The sequence below is a fragment of the Spea bombifrons genome, chromosome 11, assembly GCF_027358695.1.
Source record: "Spea bombifrons isolate aSpeBom1 chromosome 11, aSpeBom1.2.pri, whole genome shotgun sequence".
NCBI classification, from domain to species: domain Eukaryota; kingdom Metazoa; phylum Chordata; class Amphibia; order Anura; family Pelobatidae; genus Spea; species Spea bombifrons.
Genome location: NC_071097.1, coordinates 4,810,650 through 4,824,739, shown reverse-complemented (window position 1 = coordinate 4,824,739; position 14,090 = coordinate 4,810,650). Strand labels below are relative to the sequence as shown.

At 44.3% G+C, this 14,090-nt stretch overlaps 1 protein-coding gene across 1 annotated transcript; it reads left to right on the top strand.

The window, feature by feature from the left end:
- The first annotated feature begins 11,351 nt into the window (after nucleotides 1–11,351).
- SLC18A3 (solute carrier family 18 member A3) lies at nucleotides 11,352–14,090 on the top strand. Its single transcript, XM_053451242.1, has 2 exons — nucleotides 11,352–11,655; nucleotides 11,997–14,090. The coding sequence occupies exon 2, from the start codon at nucleotides 12,146–12,148 to the stop codon at nucleotides 13,718–13,720; it is 1,575 nt and encodes a 524-aa protein (XP_053307217.1). The 5' UTR covers nucleotides 11,352–11,655; nucleotides 11,997–12,145; the 3' UTR covers nucleotides 13,721–14,090.

Genomic DNA, 14,090 nt, shown 5'->3' with positions numbered 1-14,090 from the left:
ACTTCAGTGCTTCATTTTTCACCCCTTTGCTCCATTTCTATAATATTTTTCCCAGGATTGACTGAGTATGGATGGTAAATCACATCGTGAAGGTACCTGGTATGGTGGTGGCATTTGATTTATAGTCCGATCTCAAGATAATCGCTTGAGAATGCACAGGAGCAGACCCCGACCAACATTCTACGGCAACTGTTCTAGAACGACTATTCTCTGAAAGCTTGTTCTAGTGGTTCTGGGTTAAAGATTTTTAACCAAATCTAGAAAAAATAATTTATATATATTTTGTACTAACCTCCTGCCAAAAGAACCTGCGGTTTCTGACGCAAACGTCGGGTTGTTTTGTTACCTTGTAAAGAATAGCACGCATTTATGGGCCCATGTTTGATTGCAGATAAATAAACCTTAAATTTATGGTGTGTATTTTTTTTGGAAATATTTATAATGATGTATATTCAAGATCGTGAGAATAGGCCCAGGTGGATCTTGGATCCGGTTAGAAGATGATTCGCGTCACACCGTAGATCGTGTAGTGGTGGCTATGGCCAATGACTCAAGGCTAGGGCGGCACATATTTACCTTGGGTCGGTTGTCCCTTCATAGCCGTCCTTGCTGCACAGCGGCAGAATATGATGTCATAGCGCATCGTGACACAAAGCCCCTTTTAAAGCGGTGTAAGCGGGCCGGTTAGCGGGGCCAGAGATCTCCTTTGTGTACGGAGAGGCCGATTTGCCCCCTCGTTTGTGATGGTGGGGATGGGATCTGACAGGTGAGTGCAGTCCTGTGTTCCAATCAATCTTTCAGTTGAGGTGACATTTAATAAATCATCATAGGTTAACTGAGTTCATATCATCCTCGAAGAAGGAAGTTAGGTAGTGGACTCCAATGGAAACCAGGGGTCTACCAGATTCAAAGTAACGGGTAACATTTATTGGGGGGGGTTAAAGAAAACAGGACATGGCGACACAATTGTACTGTACAGGACACCATAATTATTAATATTATCTTTATATATAGTGCCAACAATTTACGTAGGACCCAAATAGGTCCACTTGTTATTTTCTAGAGCCTATGGGGCTTCAGACATGGCAGGTGAGCGTTTGCTATGGCCAAAACATTTGAACATGAGGAAGTTAACACATGGGGACCAACCATAAAGATTCACGTGGTTATTATTACAGAAACACAACTGCCAATGGGCTATGATACACGATACAACTATAATAGAACATAACAATAGAGGCAATATAACAGTAACAGGAGCGAGTCCTGATATATGGACATTGTGAAAACGCTAGGCCGGGGGTCCAGGGAAAAGAAAAAATGTCGGTGCGCTAAGCTAGTCACAGGCTCAAATAATACAAATGTATAATACGAGGCCTACCCAACAGGTGTAAGCATGCTGCAAAAACAGTGTATTGGCTGTACAATGTATACAAGAAACAAAAACTGTCTGCGCTTCTTACCCTAATAAAGTTGGCAACAAATCTATAAACATAATATAAATAAGAGGTTTTGGTTATATGAATTGGCCAAAGCATAATTAAGCTCACCCGCCACGTCAAGGCACACTCTCAATAGGGTGAGAACCTACTCTCACCTCCTACATAGTGGGCACACAAAGCAGTTTATACTGCTACCAAAACCTTATTAATGTGTTGGGGGAGGTGCAATTAAACCTCCTCCCTATTAACCCCTGGACAGCAAGCTGCAACCAGACTGATGAGGAGCCAACAACCTCAAATATGTGCAAACAGGGAAAAGAAAAAATGTTGGTGCGCTAAGCTAGTCACAGGGGTCCAGGGCACAATATGAGCCCCATAAGCCACCACAATGAAGTGGTCATGGTCATCTACAGCCAAAGCAGTGCCCTCAACACTGGGTGTGCAGCATTTTATTTTACAGGGCTGCTGAGAGCCTTTCGGGGGCCATGGATCTTCTAGGACCCATAATTTAATAATGGGAGGAGGAATTTGGGGGGCCCCAAAAACAGGTGGCCCTTTTCACATTTCCCCTTGAGATGCGTTGACGACATATTGTCATTGAAAAGCAATCTCAGAGGCAGTACACAGCCGTACTTTCCACCAATGTATTTTTCAGATTACTATTGTACAAGTCTAAAAGCTCTAAAAAAAAAAAAACAGGAAAATTGTCAATTTAACAATTAATACAAATAAAAATGCATTTAATTTGTTCAAAGAGTTTGTTCGGTAAAGAGGCTTTAAGCTGAATGTCTCATTCATTGGGATGTACTTCAGCTGAATGACCAGAAGGGGGCAGTCAAACTCCACAGTTTTCCTGCTCTTACATGATACAGTTTTAAAAAACTGGGATAACGCTACATTTCACCCAAACAATACTACTTTACTAACAAACAATAGCACCATTCACCGGGTGTTTTTAACAATTTCGTTAAAAGCTGCGATAGCGTCAGTGACTTTTACGACAGTCACCCTACCAAAACTGGGAGGCAGACCGTCCCGCTTCTCAGTGGTCAAGTGAACAAGATACCTGATATAACACTTGTGTTGTATTATGACATCATTGAAACCCCTCCCCATCTGCTTAATACCATAGTATATTAATAAAAAAAATGATTATCATATACCCATGTTGATTGGTTGCCCCAGGACCGAGACGCATTCTATTAAATACAGATATAGCCATAATGGTGTAAAAAAGATGGATTCTTAATTGGAAGCGGGAAAATATTAAACCTGGTTTTATCTCATCTTGGGCCGTTTTGGAGGTCATGTGATATTTCAGTGATTAAGACAGAGCAATTCTATTATTTACCACAGGCAGTGTGATTGTAAGAAATGAGTAAATTGGAATCCCTAATGCAGAAGGACAGGAAAGCGAGGGTCAGGCCAGGTTCTAAAGTTGAGGACAACAGTCACCAAATCATGGATGTTAGAGGGCAATATCACAAAACCTGGCAGGTCAGAACGAGAGTCTAAAGCCAAATAGAAAACCTGGGTCAGAACAAGCTGAGTCAGGAAAAAATCACCAAACGTCACGGAAACAACACCAACAAAGTGCAACAAGACACCCGAGGCCCAAGGTTGAAATAGGAAGTCTGGACAATTGTGATTCCACAATCACGTGGTTTCGCTCGGCAAGATGGGCTCCGGTGTGACCTACCAGAAGAGGCCCATTAACCATTCGAGGTAGCGGGCATGCGCTGCAGTGACCCACTACTTCAAAAGACACATTGGCTGGGGGACGTCGGGGAGACCATCAGACGGCTTCTCCTCCACCATGGAAGCGTGAGACGATTGAGAGAGTTTGGTGTGGAGGAACTTGACCTAAACCCCATTAAACTCTTTTCTACTTTCAAATCCAAAGAGAAGTCTGACTATTGATACATTTTTTGGCCAACTCGCTAAAATGTCATTTCCACATACACCTTGTGTCCTAAAGCGCAAAAAGTCTTAAAAGCTTTTGAGGACCCTTCAGAAAATTCCTAAACTTGGAACACTCATTACAGAACGTATTTTTAACTCTGACTTTACCAGAGACCTCTTTAACCCCTTAATGACAAAGCCCATACATGTACGGGCTCAAAATGCATTGTTTTCAATGGGTTTAGGGACCGCCCATTGTCCTTAAGGGGTTAACAGTGGAAAAAAATAATAATTATATATTACATGACATGATACTAATTTATACAGCACTAGCAAATTCTGAACTGGCCATGTGACATAGTCAGCCGTCGGCCAGGCTTACACCACCGGGTGGCCCTTACTGAGCAGGTGGCGTCAGTGAAGGAAGGTGATTGACTCATGTTGAAGGACCCAACTGGATTGCCGCTTTGTGGAACAGGTGATCAGTGTGAACCATTAGAATGCTGGGGCCCTGGAGCAATTAGTACACAACGGGGGAGGGGGGGAAGGAGGTAGGCACTCATTTAATTGATTTTAATTGTAATTGAGCAGTGGATACATCAGTGAAGCCCAAAGCCCGTAGAGGAACATACCAGTGGGTGGTAAACACATGAAGACTTTACGCGTTTCACACCTTGATCTGGCTCTCAAAGCTGAATGCTTATAAGTAAGCCCCAAATCAAGGGGCCAAACGTGTAAAAAAACATTTGTTTCACAGAATGCCTTCGATGGAGCACCAAAAGCCTGACGGGGCCTGAATAAAACGTACCCACGTGTCTTCCAACTGGAAGTAGTAGACCGGTGTAGTTTTCAGAGCAATTGGTGCATGGCCACTCAGATCGTTGGTGGAAGGGGCTGTCGGGATCCATTGCTCTGTGTGCTCTGTCATTAATTCGGCCCTGTGTGAAGGGTTAGGAGAGAAGATGTAGATTAGAGTGTCATCCACGTAACGGTGGTACTGGAAAGGAAGATCTTTGTCATCCAAGAGAAGAAGTGTAGATGAAGAAGAGTAGAGACCCTAGAACCGAGCCCTGAAGAACACCAACAGATATTGCAGGGGAGAGGAACAGGTTCCAGACAAGGAGACACTAAAGATGCGGTCAGAGAGGTACGATTTAAAAAAAGAGTAGACAGCCATGTCCTGCCTGGATGCTTTGGGTGTTTGGAGAAGGAGTGGGTAGTCATCTGATAATACTGTAACACCATAAGGAAGGGATCACTAAGGGTATCAGCGCCATCATGCGTCAGAGCAGGCTAGTGGTGGCAGGGACAACTCGGCTGGGTGAGACCCCTTGGCAGACCCCTAATGTAGATCCATGACTTAACATGTTCAACTCCACTGCAGATCCCCCGTTTGTTTAGTGAATACACCCCAGAGATGAATGCTATGTAGAATTCATGTTCAGCCACTTTTGAAATCTTAAGCATTCTATATCATCGTCACCCAGAGTCCAGGACTGGCCACCTGGTAAACCTGGAAAATACCTGGTGGGCCAATGCCAGATGGCGCAGGTCACTTACTCACTGATCTGTCCTAAAATCCACGGCCCAGGCCTGGATACACTTGGCCACAGAATGTTTATGAAAGTAGAGTATATTCAGTAAGCGGCTGCCTATGGGTTTTAGGTCCCCATCCCAAACTTTGTGATAACTATCTGGTCATTGACGTCATAAATCTTCTTACGCAATAACGACATATAACATATAACATACGGTACTTCAAAACCCATAGCAAGAAATGCGTATCCTAAACCAAAGACATACTTTCATGACAAGCTTCCATATAAGCACCATGAGGCTCTCAACTGGCCATTTTAAGAGTTAATGCTCATTACAAAAATCAATTATCAGAAACCGTGATCTAATCAGCCCAGAGGCCACTAAATCATGTATGGTTTGATCCTCATATTATTTTTATTCTGGCTGGATACTCCAACCATATACTTCTGAACCTGGTCCTCCTCAGGAGCAGCACTGTCGGGGAGTATGAGGAGATACAGGCCCACCAGACATGATCGGTGTTCCAGATGACCAGTCCGGACCTGGGGTGACTGCATTAATAAGCACATTTTGGGATTTATAGAAGTATTTCAAATTTTTTCGCGTTTGCTGGAGATAACGGTGAAGTCCACCTATGAGCCCTGGAGGAACCAATGGTAACCAAACATGAAAGGTGCTGTCCTCTACTATGTTTGCAGAATTAGAAGCTTCATTCCCATCAGAAGTGGCAGAGGCTATTAATAATAATTTAAACACGCATGGGATAGGCTCCAGAATCTAAGACGAGACCCGCGACTGATTAAGGTCTGAGTCTTTACAGCACAAAAATTAGGGATTGTCCCGTGAAAACCGTAAATCTTGGCAGCACAAATAGTTTGGCTTTTCTGGTTTCACTTAATGAAATTAAGCTTCTCTGTATTGGAATTCATGAAGCGATCTTACAATGTAAGTGGGTTTTTTTGTTGACTATACTATTAATTACTATTACTTCTTGTAACGGTAATAAATGGCCCCCCCGACGGTCTGAGGTCAGTTAAGAAGATGAAGAAGATGCGCTTTCACAAGTAAATCTTTTTAATGGCCTCTTTGTCTATTTTCATTAGACTCTGGTATTTCAATTGATTTCAGATAACTTCACGTATGTTAATCAGGTAGCAATTTAACCCGGTGCACTTTTGTGAAATGAACACAGCGCTTACTGGAGACATTACGTCTATGGAGGAAGGACCTGGATCTTGGGCAAAAATGTTGCCTCCTACGATGGTTTAATACAAGTCAGGAATCAATTATTTTACTCGTCATAATTATTATTATTATTATTAATTTATGAAGCGCTTATCATTCCAAGCATCCTTGTTTTCGGGGCACTGTCCTGTGTAGCTGCCCCATTGACCCAAATTGGTGGACAATGGCGGACATAGACTTGCTGATGAGATCCTCTGGTCTGACTGGCTCAGGGAGTTATAAAGCCAACGGAGGTCGGTGCTATTCATCATGTAGAGATGCCTTGGTGCCGTGAGGTGGTTCTTTGGGTTAGGTGGGTAGGTGGTCCAAGCCCTCCTCCCTTCAGCCCTGCTTCCTCTCTGAAACGCATCATGGGAGTTTCACCGTGGCAAACTTTGGATCTCTTTGGCAAAATGCTTTGGTAGATCCCGTTGAAGCCGGGAGACCCAGGTATGTTTTCGTTAGATAGTCAGGGGCAGAAGTTCTGGATGTTCTAGAATGAGACCCCTATACCGGTATAGATGGTTCTTTTGGGCAAAAGATAGGCAACGAAATTGCCCATGTACTAGTTTTGGAATGTTAAATAAAAAGCCAAAATAATGTTTCTGATATTTTGGAAGAACAATGGTCTTTTCAGAGAAGCCCCTCTCTTTTCTTTTCCTAAATTCGATCAATAAATGTTACTTGCTAAGATTGATCTTGATGGATGTGTGCTGATTAAAATTCAAATTCACTAAGCCGCGTGAACATTTTTTATCATGTGAGTGAAGAATCAGGTAAGGAACTCTAAATCAGGTCAATATTTGGTTGACCTGACCGCCATTTTCCTTCCAAACATCAGTATGAGTTCTTCTAGGTACCCTGCACACGTTTTGTTGAAGGAACTCCGCAGGTGGGTTCTTTCAAACATCTTGGAGAACCAACCACAGTTTGGATTTAGTCTACACGGGGGGGGGTCAGTCAGGGGGTATTTGCAATGGGGACACCACCTCAATTTAAATGGACCTCTTGGCTTTTAACCAGATTTCTTCTCCTGTTATTTGCTCGGTGTGTGTGTAATAAAAACGTAACATGATTAGTGAAGCGCCTATATCTTACCGGTTACCACAGGGTTAATGCCTATTTTAAAATGAAATCCTCTATGTAGGTGCTTGACCTTAATAATAAAAGAACCATTTCCCATCCCGCGTATTCAGGGAGAACTGACCTCGCCATGACGCAGGCATTTCGCATAAACGAATCAATTATCTGATTTATTGGCCCACCTAAATTAATTTAGCAATTTTTTAGAAACATAATTCAGCTCGGCTTTAACAGTAACAAATGACATCTGGCTCCCCGGAGACACGGATAAGAAGAAGCACTCCAGCAATTTCCAGCCAAGAGAAGGTCTTGTTCCATTTAAGAAAGAGGAAATGGCCATCTCCCTGATTAAAAGAGAACCTTAATCAGATGAAGTGCTTCGGAAAAGTTGTAGCCAAGATTCCAATACGCTTGCTCGGCAAATTATATTATGCGGCTATCAATTCTATTTAAAGGCAAAATGCCGCTTGCATCATCAGTGTTTAGAAATGCTTTGTCTTCATGCAACAGATCGGATTGATGAGAAGAAAATAAACCCCAAGACGTTCTGATGCAACATGCATTCAATGCCTATTCTATACCCTCTGCACGTCTGGTGTCCACATCAGGCGAGTTACGTCACAAGGGGCTGCTTGGTGGAATGGAGCGGGACCAAAGACCCCCAGCCAACCATAGCCAAATGGCCACCTCTAGCCTCTGGGCTAGTCAAGGACAGCTCAGGGTTCCCATTGCCCATGAAAGTGGGGCAGCACCTGAAAATGGGGACTGTCTAACATACAGCAGGACTGTTGGGAGGTACAATATTCCTTGGGTTACACGGTGATTGACCAACCTTCCACCAAGAATTGCGGCCATAAACGTCTCCGCTCTTCTGTGTGTCTGTGGGAATTGGTGCTCTTTCAGCCAGTAGAGCAGTTTGATGTTGATGAATGTAAAATAATGCACTTGGGACACAAAAATCTGGGTCAGATTGTTCTCGCCCAGTCTGCTGTTTGGTGAAAGAGGCTGTTGCTGACCCAGCTTCTTCTCACATGATTTGGCTGCTCCTCTCAGCTTTTGACATGGGCCTGATCCTTGATGCGCCCCAGAGCCACTCCTGCCAATGGTCCCTCCGTCTGTAGCCCTGGTTCTGCATAAAGGGTTCACAAATGGAGCTTTTGACCTATATGGTCACATATAAGCTTAATATGCCACATACCTCCCAACAGTCCTGTGTTTCAGGCACGGTCACTCTGTCCTGGGTAGCTGCCCGACTGTCTTGCTTTTATGGGCAGTGTGGATGGAGGCATCCCTTTCTGTAAGGTGTTTGCGCGGCCATACCTACAGCCGTGCCAACATCTTGTCAAGGCCCTACCCCTCCATATCTCTTGCCAAAGACACCCCAACACAGGTGTCCGATTTAATGGAAAGCAGTTCGACAGCTAACAACGTCTGTATTATCGGCATAGACTGGTAAACCAGTCAACGGTGAAACCTGGAAACTTCTGGGCTCCGGCTACCGGGCACCTTCCCTTGCGGGACACGGCCAGGACTGCCCACTGACGTCAATGGGGGTTCCCGCTGACGTCAGCGCCGTTCCCACTGTCGTCGGGGAGTTCCCACTGACGTTGGGGGCGTTGCCGCTGACGGCAGCAGGAAACACCCCCATTTAAAGTAAAAAATGGGCGGGGAGCGGGGCGTATCAAGACCCCGCTCCCGCGACCCGGAGGTTTCTGGTCTCGACCCGGAGAACCGGAGGAGCAGCGCTCACCCGGCGACCTCCGGGTCAAACCCGGAGAGCTCCCAGGTATGCTTATCTATGATGTCAGTTATTAGTACTAGAGTTATGACTTCTCCTAGCCGCATACATTTGTATTAACCGTACTTTCTATTACGTTAAGCTAATAAACCATAACACGTCTTTCATTTTATTCCTATACAAGCTTTTCAGGTCCTATGGCAACAACCAATCACACGGCAAGTAAGAGTTCCTGGCGCAATGTTTGATTGGACAGAATGAGTGGAACGTCACCTTTAAGGGTGGAAAATGAATTTGTATGCAGTAGAAGACCGTCGTCGTCCCTTTTGTCTAACGTATCAGTCTTGATCATGATTAGTACCCTGATGCTAGACTCTAATCCCCGTCAGACATAAATATAACATTCAGGCAATCAAACATCAGTTAAAGTTAATGACCCGCGAAAGAAAACATCATGCTTGGTGTATAACGGTCTATAAGCGCCCTGTTGAGGCTTCTATATGAGCAGAGTAATGTAAAAGGATTTTAATTGATCAATAAATAATATTAAGCAGACTAAAATTCCCTTACCGTCTCGTAAAGGCTAAAAATAACCAGATAACTCAGACGGATGGAGAAGAGACAACGCAGAGACAGATAAAGGAGAGACCTCTGAGGTCTCAAAAGCTTGGAACTCGGTTTTTTGGGGGTATTTTTGACGTGAAGTAGCAGGAAATCTCTGGCGCATAAACATAGTGTCACAAAACAAGGCCCCAGGCCATGGAGTTTGTTTTCCAACGTAAATCTTGCGGAGTCGCAACAAGAAGGGAGGTCAGCCTTTGTAGGGCCTACCTACAGGCATAGGCACCGCTATAGGGGGGCAATCTACCCCCCCTATATTATTCCTTGCCCCCCCTCCAGCTGCAGGACCAATTGGCACAGTGCCATCTAGGGCACACTGGGAAGCGTGCCAGCAACGTGATTCACCACAAAGCCCATAAACCAGTTGCGTATCTATAGGGGAAGGGGCGTGCGGAGAGCGGAGAGGCCACCTCCCCTGTCATCTCCCCAACCATTCCTGCTCAGCGGGCGCCCACAACCTCCCTCTGACCGACCCCACATTAGGGAGCAACTAGGCCTGTCACTTCAGACTCCCTTGTCACGACGCGCCAGCAATTGATGCCGAGCGCTGGGAAATGACGTCTTATCCCGGCGCTCAGCATCAACAGTGCGCATAGTGATTAGGGAGCACTAATCCTGGCTCCCTGTACTGAAGATGGTGGCTAGAAGGAGCCGGGCTATGATGTCACATCCGGGGGCTCAGCACCTTAAACACCTTTTAGTGCAGAAGGTGGCGGCTGTGCCACAGATCTGCCCAAGAAGGCAATCTACTCCATGTTTTTGCAGCGGGGGGGCTATTGCCCCCTGGACCCGTCATGCCTCTGCCTGGCTGGTGTAGGCCAGGATTTGTAACATTGATATATATATATATATATATATATACGGTATATATATTCTTCATCTACGCTAACCTCATATGTTGTTTTATATTTCTCTATATATTTCTAAATTCCATTTTTTTTTATCCTAAGGTTCAATTTTCTTTAAAAAAAACAAAAAAACAGTAAGTAGCAAATAATAAAGAATATTTAATTGAATTTAAACTGTCACGCTTGCTACCATATAAGACTATCAGTTACATCTTGTAAAAAAAGTGAAAATTTGATTCAATGCAATATATTAATAATAAACACTAATAGATTTCATTAGACAGATCATTGTAAGATCACATTTCCCTGCATTCGTGATATGGTACTGAAAGGGTACTTAACCCTGTAGATACCAACAAAAGAAAAGAGGCAGCTCTAAGAGCAGAGATAGAATGAGCTCATACAAACGAGGTAAGCAAGCCTGGTTAGGAAGAGGTTAATAGGGGTTAATGTCTTTTACAAAAGAGTTAAAATCTATTTTTTTTATGTGGTTCAATACAAAATATAATTTAAACAAAGTAGTAAAACAAAACAACGAGAAAAAGAGTAAAGTAGTAACAGGGCATTTATAGATCACATTTCACTAAATCCCTGTTATGGCACTGAAAGGGTGCAATGTAACGGATAAGCTACAAGAATGAGAAAATAAGAAAGCAGAAGAAGAAAAAAAAGACATATAATGAGTGGATACACATCATGTAATAGTTAATAATATCAGAATGAGATGCTGAAATATCCCCATACTTTAAATAGTTAATAAAATGTGCATTACAAGCAACAAGGCAAGAGAATCCAGAATGAGGGAGTCCCCTCTTTCCTCTGTGATGCTAAAGGAGGTGGTAGGAGGGGAGGCTCTCCTCCTGGTAATTGGTTAATGTCCTGCCATGTGTTAAATTAGCATAAGGAGCAGATCCCAAAGTAGCCACTTGGGGGCCACAGCTAATAGTGTGTCCCAGCCTTTGGAGGAAAGAAAGTGAAGGAATCAAGAAGCATGCAACTCAATTTGTGTGAATGGCATCACAAGGGGAAGGGATGGATGTCTGGATGAAGTGGAGACCTGTCCTATGGTTCAATCTCATGCAGATATGAATCTCAAATCCAGAGGCATCACCCTTGCCAACATTGATTAAGATATTTCCTTCTCTGGGCTTTAGGCTGTGGTCATCATCATCCTCTCAACTGCTGAGACTCCAGGATCTTTTGGAAGGATGCTTCATGCGCTTTGAAAACTGATTCGCAACCTAGAAAAAGGGTCAAGGTAAGTGAACACAGAGCTTTTTTTTCTCCTCTTGTAGGAAGAGGTTAATAATACAGACAGGCAGAGATATGATATACTTTCCAGATTGTAAAGCAACAGAGAACAGGTAGTGTTAACCTCCTCTTGACAGTAAGATTCCATCCCATTCATCATCCTATTCCTAAATCTCATTCCTAGACATATGAATATAAAAAAAAAAAATCTTATGTTTAATTTGTAATTCGTGCTTACGTTTAACTTATGCTTGTTACATTTTTAGGGTATATATATATACGTGGTAAGTAGGAAAGGGGGTTCTCAAAGACGGAAGCAAGGATTAATGACTGTGTGTTCACTTACAGAGAGAAGCATCTGTTTGTCCCATGTCCCACGGGCTACCGTCGCAACATCATTCCTGAACCTTTAGAATAGGACAAAAAAAAAAAGGGTGGGTTCTCCAGCATCTGATTTCTGTGAATTAGCTGGGGAGACGGCAAAAAAAGCGGACACCATGGATCCGGAAAATACACCGGGGGCTGCCAAGTCAGCGGTGGAGAAACTGTCTACTGCCATGGGCGAAAGAACTAAACAGATAGGCACGGCTATGAAAGGGGTCCAGCACCAGAGGAAGCTCATTCTTTTCATCGTGTGCGTTGCGCTTTTCCTTGACAATATGCTTTACATGGTCATAGTCCCTATTATTCCAGATTTTATTCAAACTATGAGGTTGAATAACCAGAAGCTCTTTAGAGACATAAACTCCAGTAATTCTTACGCAAACAAGTCCATAATCAAGCCAACGTACCCAGTAGAGAATGAAGACATCAAGATCGGTGTCCTCTTTGCCTCCAAAGCCATCCTTCAACTGCTGGTCAACCCGCTGAGTGGAACCTTCATAGATAGGGTTGGCTATGACATCCCTCTCTTCATCGGACTGATAGTCATGTTTCTGTCTACGGTCATTTTCGCCTTTGCCGAAAACTATGCCACCTTGTTCGTAGCCCGAAGTCTCCAAGGGCTGGGCTCGGCTTTCGCGGACACCTCTGGAATCGCCATGATCGCAGATAAGTACACGGAGGAGGCAGAGAGGAGCAAAGCACTCGGCATAGCTTTGGCTTTCATCTCCTTCGGGAGCTTAGCGGCTCCCCCGTTTGGAGGCATACTGTACCAGTTTGTAGGTAAAAAAATGCCCTTCATCGTTCTAGCGTTCATTTCTCTTTTGGACGGCATCCTTCTGCTAATAGTCATCAAGCCCTTTGCTAACAGGACTAGAGAAAACATGCCAGTAGGGACCCCCATCCACAGACTCATGATTGACCCTTACATAGCTGTGGTTGCAGGGGCGCTCACCACGTGTAATATCCCTCTGGCGTTTCTGGAGCCCACCATAGCAAATTGGATGAAGACAACAATGGGGGCCTCCGAGTGGCAAATGGGACTCACGTGGCTTCCTGCCTTTTTCCCCCACGTACTTGGCGTTTATATCACCGTCAAGCTTGCTGCCAATTATCCTCAGTATCAGTGGTTTTATGGGGCCATAGGCATGGTGATCATAGGCGCCAGTTCTTGTACGGTGCCGGCATGCAAAAACTTTGAACAGCTGATTGTCCCGTTGTGCGGTCTCTGCTTTGGCATCGCCCTGGTAGACACTGCCCTGTTGCCCACCCTTGCCTTACTTGTAGACCTCCGCCACGTGTCCGTGTACGGGAGCGTGTATGCCATAGCGGACATATCCTACTCCGTGGCTTATGCGCTGGGGCCAATCGTTGCCAGCCAGATCGTGCATACCATGGGTTTTACCCAGCTTAACCTCGGCATGGGCCTTGCCAACGTTCTCTATGCCCCGGCTCTTCTGTTCCTCAGAAACGTATGCCAAATGAAGCCCTCTCATTCGGAGAGGAACATTTTACTAGACGAAGAACCCAAGGGGCTGTACGACACCATAAAAATGGAAGAGCGCAGGGCCAAGTCTGGCAAAGGCAACCCCAAGGACGATCCCCAGGGGAATAGTATAGACGGCTACCACGGGCCCCAGGCAAGTAAATATACGTCCGAGGGGGATTCGTCAGACTATGAGTATAGTTAACCCCTTAGGGACAACGGGCGGTCCCTGAACCCATTGAAAACCATGCATTTTTGGAGCCCGTACATGTCCGGGCTTTGTCATTAAGGGGTTAAACGTTAAGGTCATGCTTAGGTTAAGTGCGCTGCTACAGAGCATTCAGCCATCTGTTTATGCAGCAACAATGAATCAAAAAAAAAAAAAATACCATTTTATTCTCATGCCGTAAGGCTTTCCGTTAACCTGTTTTTACGAATATCTGTTTCTATAAGAAAAGTCAAAAGTATCGCAAATATTTTATCAAAAACCCCTATAAAAGTGTGTCTAAGACGTCTCACAATCCTTCAACTTCTAGGTGCAATATTTGTGAAAAATGTCTTTTTTTTTTTTATGT

What these genes read in the sequence shown, in the direction of transcription:
- SLC18A3 (XM_053451242.1), top strand. Translation starts at nt 12,146, where the DNA reads ATGGATCCGGAAAATACACCGGGGGCTGCCAAGTCAGCGGTGGAGAAA.